The sequence below is a fragment of the Hydra vulgaris genome, chromosome 13, assembly GCF_038396675.1.
Source record: "Hydra vulgaris chromosome 13, alternate assembly HydraT2T_AEP".
Classification (NCBI taxonomy): domain Eukaryota; kingdom Metazoa; phylum Cnidaria; class Hydrozoa; order Anthoathecata; family Hydridae; genus Hydra; species Hydra vulgaris.
In genome coordinates, this window is record NC_088932.1 from 32,078,996 (window position 1) to 32,098,958 (window position 19,963).

The 19,963-nt window shown below is 29.9% G+C and overlaps 1 protein-coding gene across 1 annotated transcript; it reads right to left on the reverse strand.

Moving 5' to 3' along the window:
- Window positions 1-3,232: 3,232 nt before the first annotated feature.
- Window positions 3,233-4,948, reverse strand: LOC105846846 (ganglioside GM2 activator). The gene is made up of 4 exons (XM_065815013.1): window positions 4,789-4,948; window positions 4,408-4,603; window positions 3,913-4,042; window positions 3,233-3,414 (listed from the first exon to the last, which is right to left on the reverse strand). Exons 1-4 carry the CDS (start codon window positions 4,862-4,864, stop codon window positions 3,334-3,336), a joined length of 483 nt encoding a protein of 160 aa, XP_065671085.1. The 5' UTR covers window positions 4,865-4,948; the 3' UTR covers window positions 3,233-3,333.
- Between the last annotated feature and the right edge of the window lie 15,015 nt (window positions 4,949-19,963).

Consider the following 19,963-nt stretch of genomic DNA (forward strand, 5'->3'; position numbering starts at 1 on the left):
GAGACAAAAAATGCCTGTAACCCCTAAAAGAGATAAACTGACATATCAGACTTAAAGTTTTAAATATCAAAAACTATCGGTTTTATATCTTTTTAATTAAAAATCGAATAAGTCCGGATAAACCGCCTAAAAAACCGGAAAGAAACCGATTTTAAAAAAGACCGAACTTTTTCATAAATATATATATAAACAAACAATATCTCATAATTGATGCTTTGTTAAAAAAATTACATGTTAACAAAATTACAATTAATTTTAACAGTTCTCTAGCTATAAGGCTATTTCCTTTTTTTTTTTTATCTTTTTAGCTTGACGCATAGTGCTTTGTTGATAATATTCCAAGACTCCCGCTTTTGACGGGTAAGAAAAGTGTCTTTTGTTTGACCGGATTGAAGTTGGTCTCTTGCCACAGATTTTCGAAAATGTATATATATACTTATATTTACACATTTCAACCATTTTGATGGATTTAACATTGCTTGAGGCGATTGTTTATACTATTTATAAAACTGAACAAGCATCTGATTAAAGAGGCATTATTTATGTTTGTTTTGCCTGTGGTATTTTATAATATAAGAAAGATAAAAATATATAAGCAAAATATATTTCCATAATCAACTGAAACATTTGAACTAAAAATAATTCTTACAAGTTGTACCAATATAAAAGGACCCGTGGTTCAAACCCCGCCTCTTGGTAAGTTTTGCGACATCGGTTAGGAAAGAGGCGTGTGATTCGTTAAATGCTCATCCATGGTGCTCTGTGATAAGACCGTAAGGACTTTGTTGGCACCTAAAATAAATTTATATATATATATATATATATATATATATATATATATATATATATATATATATATATATATATATATACTATATATATATATATATATATATATATATATATATATATATATATATATATATATATATATATATATATATATATATATATATATATATATATATTTGTATATCTGCCTTTTCTAGATGAAAACACAATGTTGATCCACTGTATATAATCCAATGTTATTCCAATGTATATAATCCAGCGTTAAACTATACTCATTGGATTAATGTTGGGTTATAAAGATTGGATCAACGTTAATCCATATACATTGGATCAAAGTGGATTCCTATACATTGGATCAACGTTGATTCCTATACATTGGATCAACGTTGATGCCTATACATTTGATCAACGTTGATTCCTATACATTGGATCAACGTTGGGTTTAGATCGGAAAAACAACCAACTTTTGGGATGTTTTTCAATACATTGGATCAACGTAATTTTCATTACTATTTTAATCACGCTGTTATTAAAGTTTTCATTAATATAAATACGATAAAACTAACATTGGAGCAACGTTATATTTTCATCGGAGAAAACAGCTGACGTTGGCGATATATTTACATACGTTGGCCCAACGTAAGTGTGCTAGCTGGGCTACCGAAAATTTCGGCATTGAAATGCCGATCTTTTCTAAACTACAACTCTGTATCTTAAAAGTATCTAAAAGGTTTCGCGAATTCATTATTGTTTATGCATTCAAGCTTTAAAAGTTTTTTCACATGTAAAGAAACCGTCAATTGTTTATTTGAAAATTGCTAAAGCAATAATATAATTTTCGCTTGAAAGTGACAGACCATTAACTGCAGAGTAAGCTTGTCCGTGCTCTAAATCTCTTGTATAAGCCATTTTTTACGTATTACTTAAATTTTCATTTTTATTAATTGTGCAATCCAATTTTTCCCAATCGCCATAAAATGCCTCAGTTTTTAGGAAGTTTAATTGTTTTATGGCTTAAAATGTATATAATTAGTGTCACCATTAGACTTGGTGGAATATTTACTCGGATAATTGTTTATCTTAAAAGTTTCTCACTTAAAGCTTGGTGTAAAATCAATGGTCAAACCGTCGTTAATTTGTAGCTTATCTGCGTTGTCAATCAATCTTTTTCTTTTTTAAGAAATTTCTAGATATGGAGGATTTTTTTTAGAAATTGACGATTGTGCCCCTTCACTTTGAAACTCGTGTCGTCGGCCCTGTGTCACCTTGCATTAAATCACTAGCTTAATAAAACAATTTTTTTATTGAATTACAAAAGCAGCCATAGCGCACTGATTAAAGCGCTTGCTTAAAAAGCAAGAGATCCAGGGACTAATGCGAGATCTGGGTAAATTTCGCGCTACCGTAAGATGGAAGGAGGTGTGAACTTCCTAGTTAAATGCATTGGTTTGTTACAAGATTGTTAGGTCTTCTTAGAGCACTTAAAACAAATTTAAAAAAAAAAGTTTTTGTTTTTCACACTTTTTTTAGTTGTAAGGAAAGACATTTTGCAAACCTATTTTCTTATTTAAAGGGATTTCTAATCTTAAAATCTTAAAAGAAAACCCAAAACGGCAATTAATTTTCGAATGTTTTAAATAGATCTTGTAATAAAATGCTTAGTAAAAACATTGGCTAGTAAAAATGTATTATTAAATGATGAGCACAGTTCGATGAAATAAATTTCAAATGGTATCCACATTTTAGCGACTAAATTTATACTTCCGAATTAATACTAAAGAGTACCGCAAACCTTGCCTAATCTTAACTTAATATTTATTATTCTAATTTTCTTCACATACTGTCTGTCTAACTCGTTTAACTTCTTAACTTTATTTTAACATGAAAACCTTAATAAATCTCAAATAATTATTAATATCTCGACAACCTTAATATAGCAATCTATTATAACCCAATAACAACCTTAATATATCTCGAATAATACTGTTAGACCATACTATTAAGAAGGTACAATTCTGCAAAAATTGTACTGCACTCTAAAATTGCAGTGATTGAAATCTTGGAATAACAAAAACCCTAAGTAATAATAATTTAATACTCATTAAATTATTGCCATAACATTTTTGATTAAGGGAAGAAAGGAGCGAGGGGGGGGGGGTGGGGTAGGTTCACAGAAAAAAAAGTTTTAAATAAAGAAAACTGCCGTAAAGTTTCAAAACTCTTTAAATGGCTGGGTTATAAACTTTACTTTTAGTTTAGCTTTAACTCTTTCTTTTTTTTTTTTTTTGGGGGGGGGGGGGTTGTTTTGGGTTGTTGCCAGGCTCAAATAATTGCAATTTTTTGCAAAGCGTTCAAATTTGATAGAAGCATAAACAGAATCTAGTTTGAAGTTTGCTTTATGTTTAAAATTTGTTGAATCTGTAAGCCAATAAAAAAAAAGTTTAATGAGTAATCTTTAATTTAGACAATTTTACAAATAACGTTATAATAACATTTTCTTCTTCACCACAAAGTTGATCTTTAAATTCATATGTTATTTTTTTATTCTAAATTAGCTTCTATATCAACGCATCCGTAAACTTTGCCATCTTTTCTTGCTTCAGCATTAATTTTGTAACTTCCCTAAATAAAAATTTTTCCGGTGAAATTGCATTTAAGGTGCAGTAATTTGTAGTAAATAAGGTTGTGTAAAAGGTTGTCAGTTTGGTGTCAATACTGTTCTTTAAACGGCAATACTGTGTGTACTATTGTTTGATATCAATGTTGTAGTATCAGTGGCGTAACTAGAGGGAGCACAACCTGCAAAGGGAGGGGGCGGATCTCAGGGGACCTTGCAGAGATTTACGAGTTTTACTCTCCAGCGAGAAGATGTTAGTCAACTTGGGTGGGATGAAGGATATTTAGATCTCATACTCTAATCAAAAATATCGGAATTTTTCACTAATTAATATCATTATTAAAGTACAAAAGTTTAAAATTTTTCTAAACCAGAAAAATTTAAGATTCACCCCTACTTGGATTTGTTACAAGTGTGATGATACAAATATTTAGGTGTGATTGACACATTCTGTGGTCATTTAGTAGTCGTATACAAAAAATATATTTATTAAATGTACTTACACTAACAAAAAAAGAAGGAAAACTGAAATCTGATGGAATGTTTACAGCATGCTTAATATAATAAGTTCCTTTTTTGATTTGACATGGCATACCGAGGAATTCTAAGATTTTGCAGTCCACCGCATGTTTACTGAAAAAAATTATTTTATAAAAAAGCAAAGTTACTTAAAATCATATTTTTATAAAAAGAAAGAGTCTCTTAACCAATTGATCAAAGGCTGTAAACAGCATAGCTATAGAAGAAGTTTAAGGTGGTTAGTCGCCATAATCCCATCTTTTTAATAAAACATACAAATATTTACCCTGTATTTGCTTATTTCGTCCTTCCTCTCTCCCAATAAAAATGGCTACTAACACTACGCTTCTATTAATACTTATGCGGCTGATTTAAAAAAGTATAACTATATAATATAATCAAAATTTTTTGATTTGTCTAAATTTGCATTTAGCTAAAATAAATACAAAAAAAGGAAAGTAATAATCTTAAATGATTACCAAGATCCGATTTTGTTGACACATGGAATTGGTACCCAAAAAAATCCTACTTTTTTCTTGATTGAAAGTTCTATCTCGCCTCCAGCTGGTAAATCTTCTGCAACATCAAGCGTAACCTTGAAAGGAATTGTATGTCCTGGTCTGATTTTTAATTGACCAATAACGCGATCTCCACTCCGATCTTTAATACCGCTATCTATGAAAAGTTGATATGGTAAAATAAGATGTATATAAAAGTAATTTTAGCATTATCAACAAACAGAGCTAACAACTAAACTGCAATCCCCTGCTGATAGATAAGAATTACAAGATTATTTTTAGGGGTATTTCTACTCCTTAAAAAACATTTTAATTAAATAGTATTTGTCACATATTACTTACTTTTACAATAATCTACAGATTTAACGTGAGCTTGAGCATACAATACCAAAAGTGCAAAAGTTAGTAAACCAATCATTTTGTTCGGTTTTCTTGACTCGAGTAGAAAATGAAACAAGATAATTTATGAATTTGCGCTTTTTGTAGAAATTCTGGTTGAAGTGCTTGTTCACCTGGAATTTGTTGAATTACAGCTGTTACTTCTGTTTATACAACAAAGTCTAGGATGTTTACGAAATCCTATTACATTTTTTTTATTATATAACAAAAATTAAACAACATAAAGTTATATATATATATATGTATATATATATATATATATATATATATATATATATATATATATATGTGTATATATATATATATGTATATATATTTATATGTATATATATATATATATATATATATATATATATATGTATATATATATATATATATATATATGTGTATATATATATATATGTATATATATTTATATGTATATATATATATATATATATATATATATATATATATATATATATATATATATATATATGTATATATATATATATATATATATATATATATGTGTATATATATATATATATATATATATATATATATATATGTATATATATTTATATGTATATATATATATATATATATATATATATATATATATATATATATATATATATATATATATATATTAGTCGTTTATAAAATTCATAATTTAATGTACTTAAAAAATCAATTACTATTTCTGCAATACCCATGTGTATATATATATATATATATATTTGTATATATATTTATATGTATATATATATATATATATATATATATATATATATATATATATATATATATATATATATATATTAGTCATTTATAAAATTTATAATTTAATGTACTTAAAAAATTAATTACTATTTCTGCAATACCCAGTAATCAGATTATAAAATCGGTTTATTTAGGGATCAACTTTTTTTATGCATCATATTGTATTTTAAAGATTTAAATTGTATTTACAATTTTTTGAGAATGCGATTAAAAAACTCTTTGATATTTTCAATCACTTATCAAACTATGCTTTTAACTAACAAAACAAAAAAGTCCAAGACAAATTTAAGATTTCTCAAAAAAAAAAAAAAAAAAAACTATTAAAAATCCTTATATCTTAAAATCTTAATATAATATATTATAATTGAACTTAGTACTGCTACTGATGTTAAGCTTAGAGTGGGACTGCACATCCTACCAGGAACGAAAGAAGGAGGGGCGCTGTAAAGGCGGGAAAGAGGTAGAAAATGGTGGGTGGGGGTATTTAGCTATTTTAAGTTACAACATTCATCCATATAAAGATTTTTTTAAATTTGAATGTGAATAGGAAAAATAATGGCACTCATCAAAAGTTCAAAGTTCAACCATACTTACAATATAATTCAGTCTGTCATGTTACTTATGCATGAATTAATTGATATACATGATAATTATGAAGACAATGATAATAATAATAAAAATAATAATAACAAAAGTAACAAACTTTCATAAACAACATAAATGTCTCAAGCCTTATGTTACCTAGTGAGGAACGCAGCCTTGTTTTGACGATTTGTAAGTTACTAAATGCCCGTTCACAGCTCACTTGTGAGAATGAACATAGATATTCGTAAGTATTAATAGATATTCGTAAGCTAGAAACAGGTTGAATAAGCGGCTGCATTCAAGGAATACTTGTATAAAATATTATAACAATATTTTAAACATTTTTTACAAGACCATACACAGCGTTCAAAGTTCTAAAAATCTCTTTCACTCTCATTATTAGTAGCTTTTATTGAAGTATCCAACTCTGAGACTGATTTTAATTCTTATAAATTGCCATCACTAGGGCTCCCGGAAAATTAATATTGTAGTATTTTTGAGAGCCCATCAAAGTTTATATCAAAGATATTCAATTCAGACCGCAATCTGTCAGAACCAAGGTTAGATAGCTGAGAAATTTTGTATTTTTGTTTTCTTGAATACCATTTTCGACAATTTCTTTAAAATGTCTGAGATCAAACATGTAGTGTCTCTAATGATGTACCTGTTAACTGAGAAACGTTCATTAATGCTAGTGGTAATCTGATCACTTACTCAACGAAAAACCTCCACACTGAAACGATTGAGAGGGTTCTCTGGTATGTTATCAAAGGCAAGTTACCCTGACATACGCTTCTTTCAATGGACTCGTTTACAACTCTATTTAAATATTTTACTCGTTTTTCAACTCTATTTTAACTTCTGAATCAAGCTCACTAGCATCAAGAAGGTTGTTGATTTCTTCACAAATGCAATCGTCTTAGAATGGACATTTTTGAAAGATACTTTCTGCAGTTCTTGTTTTGCTGACTCCACCATATTCCAAGTACTTAAATAATCCAAACCTCTTGAAAATGGTGTACATACGTAGAACCAGGAAGGTTGCAAGAAGGACATCGAATAGACACCATTTGCCATGCAGTGCTGTGGTTTTGAATGTCGATTTTGCATCAAATCTTAAAGAAATCCTTATAAAATTAAAAAGTTGCAAAAATGCATAGAAGGGTTCCACTTTTGGAGCATTATAAGCTCCAAGAATTCGTTCAAGCGCCACCTGTTTTGATCACCAACGTGTTTCACCAATTTTTTGTTGTCTTTTAAGTTTCGTAGATCCAATTCTTGTCCAATGAGAACATCCGTATAAACATTCACTCGTTTGCAAGAATTGCCAGAGTAAGTTGCTGTACTCCGCAAGAGACCAATTAAATTTTAGACAGCTAGTATATTTTCCACAATATCTTTTGCGAACGAATTCAGGACGTGCGCATAACACCTCATGTATACTGCGTTTGGTGAAACGTCATTAATGTTACGTTGAACTCCATGATATTCATCACGCATGTTTGCGTTTATTTATTTTTTTATCAAAGGATTCACCAACATTTCTATTTTTAAACCATTGCGTTCAAGTTCTTATTTAAATTTGATCCAGTTTTTTTGGCGAAACCAGTTTGAATCAGTCTTTATTTGACAAAACATTTGCTTATTGTAAGAAATGGTGAAACGTACTCATTAAAAATGTTCGCATCTGATGATCAAGAATTTTAAGTACTTAACTACTAAATATAATTTTTATAGCCTAATTTTTAAAATCCAGTGTTATCTTATTTTATAATTTACGTTTAGGAGGTGCCAGTAAAATTTTTTTTTATATTTGTTTTAAGCATCATTGTAATTACCCATACTTCTTGAGAAATACAGTGATTTATTTTGGTTTGCCCGGTCCCCGGATTCAACTGCTCTGGTCATTTTACTGTGAGGTTATCTAAAGTCTTGAATATACATAAAGAAGCCAGCAGTTACAGATCAGTTAAATCAAAAAATCAGAGCCAAGTTTGAAAATAACAGAGTTTGCTACATTCTGTATTGAGGAATGTGATTAAAGGAGCCTGGAACTTGTCTGCACTTAAATGAGGTCTTTATTTTAGGTAACCTTTTTATACCAACTTAATTAAAAAATTCTAAAAACATTAATTATTTAACAATATCTTTTAAATTTATTAAAACAAAAGTCTGTCTGATTAAAATTGGCAAAATTAAGTGGGCCAGAATTCACTTTTACTGGGCAAAACTAATAACTCGTCACATAAAAAAATTTAAGGGTCATTTTTGCACTGTTTACTAATTTGATTATTGCGGTTTCAATGGTGACATTAGTTTTAATTGTGCGTTGCTATGGATACCTAAATAGCTTAGCAACCGCAATTTTATTAACCATAATAAAAATGAAGTGGACGAAAGTAATAACTCTATCAAATTACTCCCATAGTTACCACATTGAGTATTTTTTATACTGCAAATGTTGCGGTATTATAGATTTTTTATTTTGATGATAGTGACATCTGAAATGCCTGCCAACGGTTCATATTTCCATAATACTTTTAATCGCTTTCTTAAAGTATCAAGTCATAAATTAGACTAATATTAATATGGCAGTCTGATTGAAAATTATTTTATGCATTTAAAAAACGAAACACCTACTCAATAACTAATTTAAGGTATTTTTATGCAGTTCCGGAGTTCTATTTTATATTTCATTAAACTACTACATAATTCATGTAAAAAGGAATCCTGAGCTTAAACCTTTTTGTGTATATAATAATATAAAAGTTTTGGTTTAAAATTATTTTTCAAACCCAAACTCACATAATCTGATAATTGTAAATCAGTTTAAGCTACTTTTTCTTTACCATCTTGGTGCAAACTGTAACCTGATGCAAACAATAGTTCTGAAGATGAATAAGCTGCAACTAATTGTGCCATTCTTCTTTTCTTTTTTTTTGCTAATTGAAGTATGAAAATACACCTGGGGTCTGCCAGATACTGCAGTTGGGATAAAAGCAGAGTTATCTTTATCAATGGAAGAACGCCAAAAGTAATCGACTAGATAAAATTTTAGCTGAAATAAGTATAATTGAGGTGCAAAGTAAAAAAAAAATAGTGCTGCAATAGCTCATTTGAAGGATGATACTTGATTTTATTGAATTATGCAATAAAAAGAGATGTTTTGAAAATAACAACTATTTTATGCTTATTAGTCACACAAAAATAATAAAAATATTGCCAAAATTGAAAAAAATTGTAAAGAGTGTATAATAATGGTATATAATAATGTAATTTTTGAAAATGTTTTTTTTAACTTTTGTCCACTGAGCACTATAAAAATACTCAAAAAAAGTCTTGCAAAAACTTTTTTTTAAGAAATAATAGGATGTACACATATAGTTCATAACTGATTAGTTTTAATATTATTTATTAAACATAACACGGCGTTAACATTAGCAAAAAAATCTCCCGATTGCCAGATTTAACATTTGCGAGAAAAATAAGCGTTTTTAAATTAAACTTCATTACAACGGAAACCATTAACAACTAATGTTTATGACCAACCAACTAATGTTTATTGTAAATCGGTTATCTTTTCCCAATGATCTGACAAGTTAACATATCAAAGGTTTGCATTAAACTTCTATATTTAGATTTAGTACTATGTCTGTCGAAAGAAACAAAGGGTTCTGGAATGAAGTCGAGCTGGAACTGTCAACTTTTGAAAGACGTTGGTTTGCCGATGTTATTGATAAAAATAATAAGGTGGTGTTTTATTTAGTTTTATTTTTTATTTATATTTGAATACTATTGTTAATTAATTAATCCTAATAACTATAACAATAATTATGATAATTATAATAAGATAATTATAGTAAAATATATTCATTCATTTATTATTAAATATATATATATATATATATATATATATATATATATATATATATATATATATATATATATATATATATATATATATATATATGTATATATATATATATATATATATATATATATATATATATATATATATATAAATTTTGCACATTTAAATCCATAAACTATCAACTTTTATATATTCCTTGCATGTTCTCCCTATTTCATAACGATGTCAGTAATTATGTTTTCTGTGATAGCTATGTACACATTTCCATTTGTGTGTGTGTGTGTGTGTGTGTGTGTGTGTGTGTGTGTGTGTGTGTGTGTGTGTGTGTGTGTGTGTGTGTGTGTGTGTGTGTGTAAAACAAATATAAACAATCTTGGATTTTATGCAAACGATTTTTATTTTATTTTAAGGACTATAAAGAACACTCCAATATGGAACAGTTCATCGAAAAAAATATTGGAAATCAATTATGTTTAGCTGGTCCATTGATAGATGGCTATTTGAAGGAGATAGGTAAAGCTCTCCATAGGAGACTGGCAAAAGGGCAAGCCACGGGTTTAATGCCAATTATTTCTATGTATATTCCATGGCAGATCTATAGACCTATTGCTGCATTGTGTTCAGTATACGGAGGAAAGAAGGAGATAGTGACATGGAGGAGAAAAGCTTCTATAAAAAAGTTGGTTATTATAATTGATCAAAAGGCTACTTTAAAAAAAGTTTTTGATCAATGGAGATTGCAAGGGATTAACTATTTGCTAAAGCGAGTTTATAAAAAAAGAAAAAGCAATGTCAGTAACAAAACAATACATGAATTTACTGGAAAAGCAATTGTCCCAATAACATTTAATTTAAGAGGTAAACAGATTCTAAATTTATAAACTTAAATTAAAATGTAAATAAAAATTTAAGATTCTAAATCTATAAATTTAAGGGGTAAACAGATTCTATCTGTTGACAAGCCTCGCACTCTTTCTTCATCTATTAGGCTGGCGCAGATGTATTTTTAAAACATTGTTTCCAGTTTAGGATGTTGAATGCTGGATCTTATTGACTCAAGGCATGGGTGTTGCTTGTGTCTCTGTTTTTATGACTAGGCAACTCATTCTATTATCTCCTAATGTACAGCTCTAAAACTCAGTTTTATGGTTCTGAGGCCGGCTGGTAGTCAGTTTCCCGAACTCTGTGGTAGCTCTCAGAGAGGTTGATTCCATCAACAGCTGAAAAATATCAAAGTATTAACAGTGCCATGTTGCGCATGGATGGTGTCCCTGTTTGTATTTTTGGTGGGCATTGCCAAGGCCACATTTGGAGCCCTTTCTTACGGCTTAGGCTTTATTAGTAGTAATGAGTTAATTGCTGGGGCTGTTAAACGGTGTTCTGAGTACTACCTATGCTCTGAATCAAGTTCTTCAATCTAATTTATAAATGAATAAAGTACCAAAAACTATAAAACATAAAAATCCATCATCATCACCAAGTTCTCTAAACCTATCATTCACTAATATTCGTGGTCTTCGAAGTAACTTTTCTTCTGTTGAGTCTTATCTCTTGCAAAGTTCACCAGACCTACTTGCTCTTTGTGAGACTAATTTGAGTTTGGCTGTCTCATCTTGTGATCTTAGTGTTGATGGTTATCTTCCTCTAATTCATAAAGACCCCAATAGTCACATGCTTGGCCTCGGCATTTACATTCGTAAGAATTCACCCATTTGTCGTGAAACTAGGTTTGAATCCACAGACTATTCATTCATGTGCTTTCGTTTAGAACCACTTCACTCTTTTGCCTTTCTCTTTGTTCTATATTGCTCTGCTTCATCTCAAGACTGCACTCTTTTTGACGTTATTTCTGATTATATTGACCTAGCCCTCTCTCTTTATCCATCAGCTAATATAGTTGTTGTCGGTGACTTTAATGCTCACCACTCTGAATGGCTTGGCTCTAGTGTCAGTGACTCTGCAGGCATTAAAGCCCCCAACTTTTGCCTTTCTCAATCCCTAACTCAAATAGTCAACTTTCCAACTCGCTTTCCTGACAACCCGAATCATCTACCTTCTCTACTCGACTTATGTCTTGTTTCTGATCCTAGTCAGTGCTCAGTTTCTCCACATTCACCTTTGGGTGCTTCTGATCACAGTTTGATCTCTCTAAAACTAATATCTCATTCTTCTTCATCACCTGAACCCCCCTATTATCGTACCTCTTACAACTACAGTAAAGCTGACTGGGATTCTTTCCGTGATTTTCTTTTTGATGGTCCTTGGGTAGAAATCTTTAGTCTTCCTGTCGACAAATGCACATCTTACATAACTTTGTTGATTCAGGCTGGTATGGAATCTTTTGTTCCCTCTCGACGACTCCAGGTCAAGCCTCACTCTCCTCCATGGTTTTCCTCACACTGTGCTGCTGCGATTGCCAATCGAAACCGTTACTTTTATATTTATCAGCAAAACAATTCTCCAGAAAACAGACGTCTGTTTATTACTGCTAGAAACAATTGTAAAAAGGTTTTGTCCAACGCCAAAACCCGCCCCCCGGACGAAATATACTTTCCGGGGGAAAAATTTATTTCGAAATAATATTTCCTCTCTTGTATAATTTTTTCTTCCATCTGCGAAATAAAATTTTCTCCGTTAAATTAGTTCCCCCTAAATCTTTTCTTAAATATATAAATTTATGCGAATGCGCAATAAAATGTTAAAGAATAATCTAATTAATACTATCTCTTTAATTGCTAAATTAACCTACATAAATAACAAAGTTTCAATTGAATCAAACGCATCAATAAAAAAAAAAAAAAAAATGAATGTCAGATAAGTTTGAACTCGGGTTCTTTAAACAAATTGATAACAATAACTAAAATTATGTTTGATTATTAACAAAATAACTTCGTGCAAGTTTAAAACGTTTTTGAATGTTTTAAAAAGCAAAAGCTCGTTAGTTTTCGATTTTTCGGACTATTTATGAACTAGTAATTCAAATCCGTATGAGTATTTTGTTATGCTTAGTAAAAAAATTTCATAAAATTGCGGATCATTTTTATGAAATAACTTACAATTTTTATTTGTTATAGTTATTTGCTATTAGTAAAGAACAAGAATATTTGTGAACGTTTATTATTTAACTAGTTACATAAAAGTACAAAACTTGCTAATATAAGTTGTTTTTGTTTTATTTAACTATTTGAAGCAAGAATATGGAAAAAGAAGAAGGCGAGGTTCTGGTTATATATCTCGGGAAAAAGGAGTATCCATCGAAGTATACGAAAGACGATAAGAGGAAACTTCGAAAGAAAGCAGAATCTTTCCGGTTGATACATGGAGAACTACTTCATATCGGAAATGAAAAACGACTACAATGAGTTGTAATTGGAGAAGAAGAGCGAAACCGTATAATACGAACTCTCCATTGTAACATAGTTGGAGGATATCACTTTGGGCAAAACGCCACAATCAAAAAAGCAGCTGAGAGGTATTGGTGGAAGTCGATTTCAAAAGAAATACGCGAATTTTTCGGATCCTGCCCTGAATGTAAACGTGCGAATCCTAACAACAAGCCATCACCTACGACGCTCCATCTAATCCCAGTTCATGACATTTTTCACCGTTAGGGAATAGATCTAATTGGTGCATTGAAAGAAACTAAGAACGGAAAGAAGTATATTGTAGTAGCAAAAGACTACCTGACTAGATGTGCTGAAGTTGATTCTATTGCGGACAAGGATGCGGATTCTATTCATCGTTTCATCCTTCGTCTGGTATTCAGATTTGGGACTTGCCAAACTTTTCGTCACGAACAAGGACGCGAGTAGAAGATCTTAAATTGAAATTAGACATAGAATCCACAAAAACGTCTGCATATCATATCCAGACTAATGGACTGACAGAAAGGTGATAAATGATTATACTCTTTTATTTATTTTTGTATTGTTTTTATAATAACTTTTAAATTTGTTTTTTGTGTAAAAAAGGGGCTTTATTTAATAGTTTTAAAAACAACAGTTACTAACTATAACTTTTTTTTTTTTTTTTGCGCAATAGATTCAGCCGAACATTGATTTCACATACAATGAAGCTTATAAACAACGAAGCAAACGACTGGGATAAACTTCTGGACCCGGTGGCTTTTGCATATCGAAAAAATAAACAAGTTTCTACAAAATACTCTCGCTTTGAGATTATGTATGGAGTTAAAGCTCAGATTCCAATTAATTTGGAAAACCGGACAAGAAAGATTTTTCTGTGGGATACTAAAATTGACAAAGCCAAACAAGGATTACGAATGGCTGAGTTTGCTGAAGAAATTGGCGCGAAAAGAAACGCAGCTAAAAAGAACATCACAATGGCACAAAATATGCTGAATAAACCTTACGATATTAAACATTTAGCTCAATCATTTGCAGTTGGCGACAAAGTTTTGAAATGCAATAGACGCAAAGACACACGAATTGGCGATAAGTTAGCTCAAAAATTCCACGGCCCTTACACAATAATAGATGTTTTAGACAAAGGAGTTTATCGGTTGCAGGAAAAAAAAAGAATATTTAAACCAGTTGTTAACGCTATCAACCTAAAAATATGGGATGAGCCACAGGAATACGCCATGTCAATTAAACCTGCAACCTCCGGTCAGAATGTTGTTGAAGTTATAGCAACAAAAGCATTGAAAAATTCAGTCTAAAAAATCGATTATCAAAAAAATGGTTTCAAAATCAGAACCCTGGATTTCAAAGTACAATCTAACAATTGGAGATAAACAGATCCTGACTTCAGACGCATGGTTGAACGACAGAAATATAGATGCGGTCAACAAAATGGTTTCAACACATCTTGATAACAAAAACAATTAATCAACTCCTCTAGTTCAGACACGATCTGGGTTCAAAGCAGTCACCTGTGAAACGATCATCATTGTTCACGACGTCAACCATTAGGTGACAACTGCATGCATTGAAGTAGAAGTTTTGTATTTAGATAATAGCTCCGTTTCAAACTATGTTAAAGCTCGAATGAGACAACTCTATGTTAGACTTGTTAATCCTGAAGGTTTTCTTCCTGTAACAGTAATACCATGCGCACTACAACCGAATGCATCGGACTGCATCGGTGTTTATGCAGCTGCCTTTGCATTTCAGTTGGAAATTTATGGAAAAGATGGTATGACGCAAACATTTGAAAACAAAATGATGCGCTCCCATTTCATTTGCTGTTTGGAAACATCAATCATCACACCTTTTCCAAAAACCGTCTCACGTAAACATGAACGGCGATGCAAATTATCAACATCTAGAACATGTTATTTAGTATTTTTAAACTGTATTTTACCTGCTAAATTGCGTTTTTATTTTATTTTGATCTTTTTTTTTTAAATAAAATACTGGGGGCCATGTGAAAATTCTGCATCAAGATCCTCCATCCATATTACCATTCCTTGGTATTGGTCATAATTAACGTTCAGGCATGTTATTTAATAAATAAAAGAAAGTTTGTCCCGGTACATACTTTCCAGGGGGACAAAAATATGGGGGAAACATTTGTCACGCGACATCGGTAATAAATCACAGGTAAAATAATTATAATAAAATGGTCATCCATTAAATTAAAATCAGCTAAAACTTTATACATTATAATATATATATATATATATATATATATATATATATATATATATATATATATATATATATATATATATATATATATATATATATACACATTATAATTTTGAAACATTATACATATTATATAGAATTATACATGGCTCTCGCAGTTGTTAACATTAGATGCTAATAACCAGCCGGTGTGTTTTCCACAAATTATTGGATCAGACTCTCGGAACATTTTCCTCCATTAAAATTTTAAACAACTCTCTCTTTTCTTTCAAATTCCAAAACTGGAATGATTCTTTCAGTATCGACACAACATCAGCTTGCCAGTCTTTGATAGGTAGCGCGAATTTAATTTTTTTTAGTCATTTATCATGCACTGGACGAAGTCTAAACCAAGTTTATTGCAGACTTTAAACACTTCATTTGTAAAAAAAATTTTATTCTGAATTGCCTGCAATTGATTGATTATCAGTGAATAGCAAGTTTGATTTTCAACAGATAAAAAGATTTACTTGCTCCTAAGCAGAATAGTTGAAATATCCTCTATTGTAAAAAACAAAAAAGCAAAATTTCATTATGTGCGTATGCAATTAAACCAGTATAATGTCATTTATTGTTGATCTGACTTTACATTCTGAGACTATTTCATTTAGGATGCTTTCAGTATAAATATTATATAAATGTAGTGATATAATAGACCCACGTCGATAGGAAATGTTTGTAGTGCCAGAAAGATAAAGCGATAAATTTTGTGTACTACAGACAACAGAAGGTACTGAGTAACTTAAAAATACTTTTTACACTTTACCTTGTTCACAATAGCTTCTTTTACATGCAAAGCTAAAAGGTTAATGACCTCGTTTTGAATATTGACTCTTTTGTGAACGTCTTTCTCCATCTTCAATTTGCCATAAATGCTCTAATAAGATTGGATCAAAGTTTACCAAGAAGTTGGATAAGACCAAGAAAGTTCTAATTTGTTTTTGGTGTACAGCTTTGATGAGTTTCCATGGAATGCAATATTATGTTCACCAAATGCATAATCACTGACACTATTTTCTTAAGAGTGCTTTTCCACCGTTCTGTTATATTGTTAATTTGTTGGATAAGACCTTAATTGGCATCTTGATCATTTTTTATCCCGATTGTTGCTTTAATCCATTTCTCAAAAGAACTGAAACGAGATGGAGATGTTCTTTTAGGCTTGCTCTGTGAACTTTTTCCAATTGCTGAAACCTGCTTTTTCCCAAATAATGATTTTGGAGTTAGGTTAAACTAATGACAAGGACAAAAATAAGCTGAAAAGTTTTTGGAGAGTATATAAGCCATCTTCTCATACTTGTTCATCATTTCTTGCTACACTGTACCAAAATTCATTTGAGAAATGGCGTTTTTTGGTTTTAGGGTAGTCTTTATAGTTCTTCAAGAAAAGTGTTGGGTTTATTTTGATGATGTAGTCTCTCGTCTAATGCCAACCGTTCCGGCCAAGTGGACGGGTCATTAAATAAGAACCTGCAAGTGTCACTTCTGTGCGAAAAATCTGTTGTTATGTAATTATTATCTGTTTCAACTATTTTAGGAAATTAAACTCAGGTTCTTTATTTTTCTTTGTTGCTTCCTGAGATTTTTGGTTACAAATGTCCAAGATGAAGTTGATAAACATGTGGCAAAAATTAGCTAAAGAAGTTAAACTACACAACAAAGGTTTACTCACATTATCTTTCTCTTGTTTAGATTGAGACAGGGTGGAGGTCTTACTAGATGTTTTCAAGGAGTTTAATTCACAATGTTGCGTTTAATTCATAAGGTTGTGAAGAACTTGGAGAATAAAACGAATGTGTTAATTTTGGCACTTTTCTTAAACAGTTTCATGGGTGCTTTGTACTCAATATGTACACATTGACAATAAATCGCGAAAAAAGTTACTAAACATTACTTGTTGGGTGCCAAAAGGTTCTATACTTGGACCTCTTCTTTTTCTTATATATCTCAATGATCTCCATAACGCATCCAGCCTGAGGACAATAATGTTTGCCGACGACACAAACTTATTTTTATCTCACAGCAACATTACTATATTAAAATCATGAACTTAGAATTTTCCGACTGGTTCGAACTAAAAAATTTCCGACGGGTTCAAAGTAAATAAACTTTCAGTAAATATTGACAAAACAAACTGGACTCTATTTCAACCACTTTCCAAAAAAAAACTAATACCATACGAAACGCCATCTATATTCATTGATAATATTCAAGTAAAAAGAGTAAAAACTACTTTGTTTTTAGGAATATATATTGATGAAAATCTTACATGGAGACAGCATATCGAAAATTTAAGCAACAGAATTTCAAAAGTATCGGAATCTTATACAAATCAAAAAGCTAATTAAACATGCCCACTTTAATGCAACTGTATTATTCCCTTATTCACTGTCATATTAACTATGCAAATATTGGGTGGAGCAGTACTAACAAAAGTAAACTAGAGCCTCTTCATCGTCATCAGAAACACAAAGACAGTTTAGTTAATTCTTGTGATCGACGAACTCATTCACAGCTTCTCTTAAGAAAAGTGAATGTTTTAAACATATATCAACTTACGTATATAATATTTTTTGTTTTATGTGCAAACGTAAAACGAAATTATCTCCGTCTCCTTTTTCTAGTTTATTTATAACAAAACAAAAAATAAATACGATCTACGAAATGATGATTTTTTGATGCAACCATTTTCGAAAACTAATCATTGTAAATTTTGCATATCATTTCGTGGACCAAATCTTTGGAACAAAATTGTCTTAAATAACTTTGATCTTACTTTTGAATGGAATAACTTTGGAATATGATTAATCTTAATTTTCAATGGAATATCTTTTAAAAAATAGTTGAAAGAAGTAGTTTTTGAAATTGACAATATACATATGTACTTTTAAAACCTTTTGAAATTCTATTTATCTCTTATCTATATCGGTTCATATGATTTGTAATGTATGATTTTTATTTCAATTATTTACGATCAACAAGCCTGTATTGCTATTATATTGTCTGTCTATATTATCTATAGGAAATTTTTTGTAAATTTCTTTTAATTTTTTTTATTTTTATTTGAATCTCTTTCTTGATATGATTTGTAATTCAATTATTTACGATCTGCAAGCCTATATTGCTGTTATATTATCTGTCAACTTATCTTTAAGAAATTTTTTGTGAACTTTTTATTTTTTTGTAGATTTTTTTTTATGTAAATCTTTTTATTCTTTTATTATTGCAAAAAATTTTTTTTATTTATTATGTAAAATATTTGACATGTAAAAATGCAACAAAGTCTTTTTACAGCAGTACTCGACGACAAGACCATACGATCTTCTACGAGTTTCCGCGTTCTTTTTATATATATATATATATATATATATATATATATATATATATATATATATATATATATATATATATATATATATATATATATATATATAATATTTTCACTTGTAACTGTTTATATTATTTCATTTTAGTTTGTAAATTTTATGAAATATTAACGTAATGTTTTAAAAAGTAATAAAGAACAAAATTAAAAAAAACAACGCGAAAAAAAATTTACTTTTGCGTAAATCGTTAAAAAGTACTTACGATGACCGGAAGTCCGGTCATCGTAAGTACTTTGTATATACATTAATCGTAAGTACTTTGTATAACATTGTATATTACATTGACTGGCATATATAAGGATAGGTCCAGTGGAGTAGTAACCTCACACACCGCGTGGTTAGAATTATTTTGTTTTATCTCCACTTTTTGAAAAACTCGAGTTATTAATTATGTTATGCACCTCAAATAATGTTTTTCTACTACTTTGAAACCCAAGTCAAAAAATTTGCGTAGATAACATAAATAATAAAAATCTTTTTATATGCCGTCTCCTTTTCATTTTGTAATCGTTAAAACTCAAAAATATGAAGATAGAACAAAATAATTCTAACCTCGCGATATCATTTTTTTTTTTTAAACAATAAATAATTAAAATATATATACAAGCAAAAAATAAAAATATGTCCGTAGAAACAAAGAAGACAGTAAAATCTTGTCAACAAGCACCGTTCTTGTATATACAATAAAAAATAAAAACTGTTCTTTTTTACAATGATCTTTATAAAATAAAGAGTTAAACAGACAGGGGCTCAAAGAAGATGAAAATGACAATACGTCTCGCAATCTTTTCATAGAGCCCCTAAATCGACTGAGGGTATACATACAAATAATGGCTGATGGTATTATATATTTTAAAAGT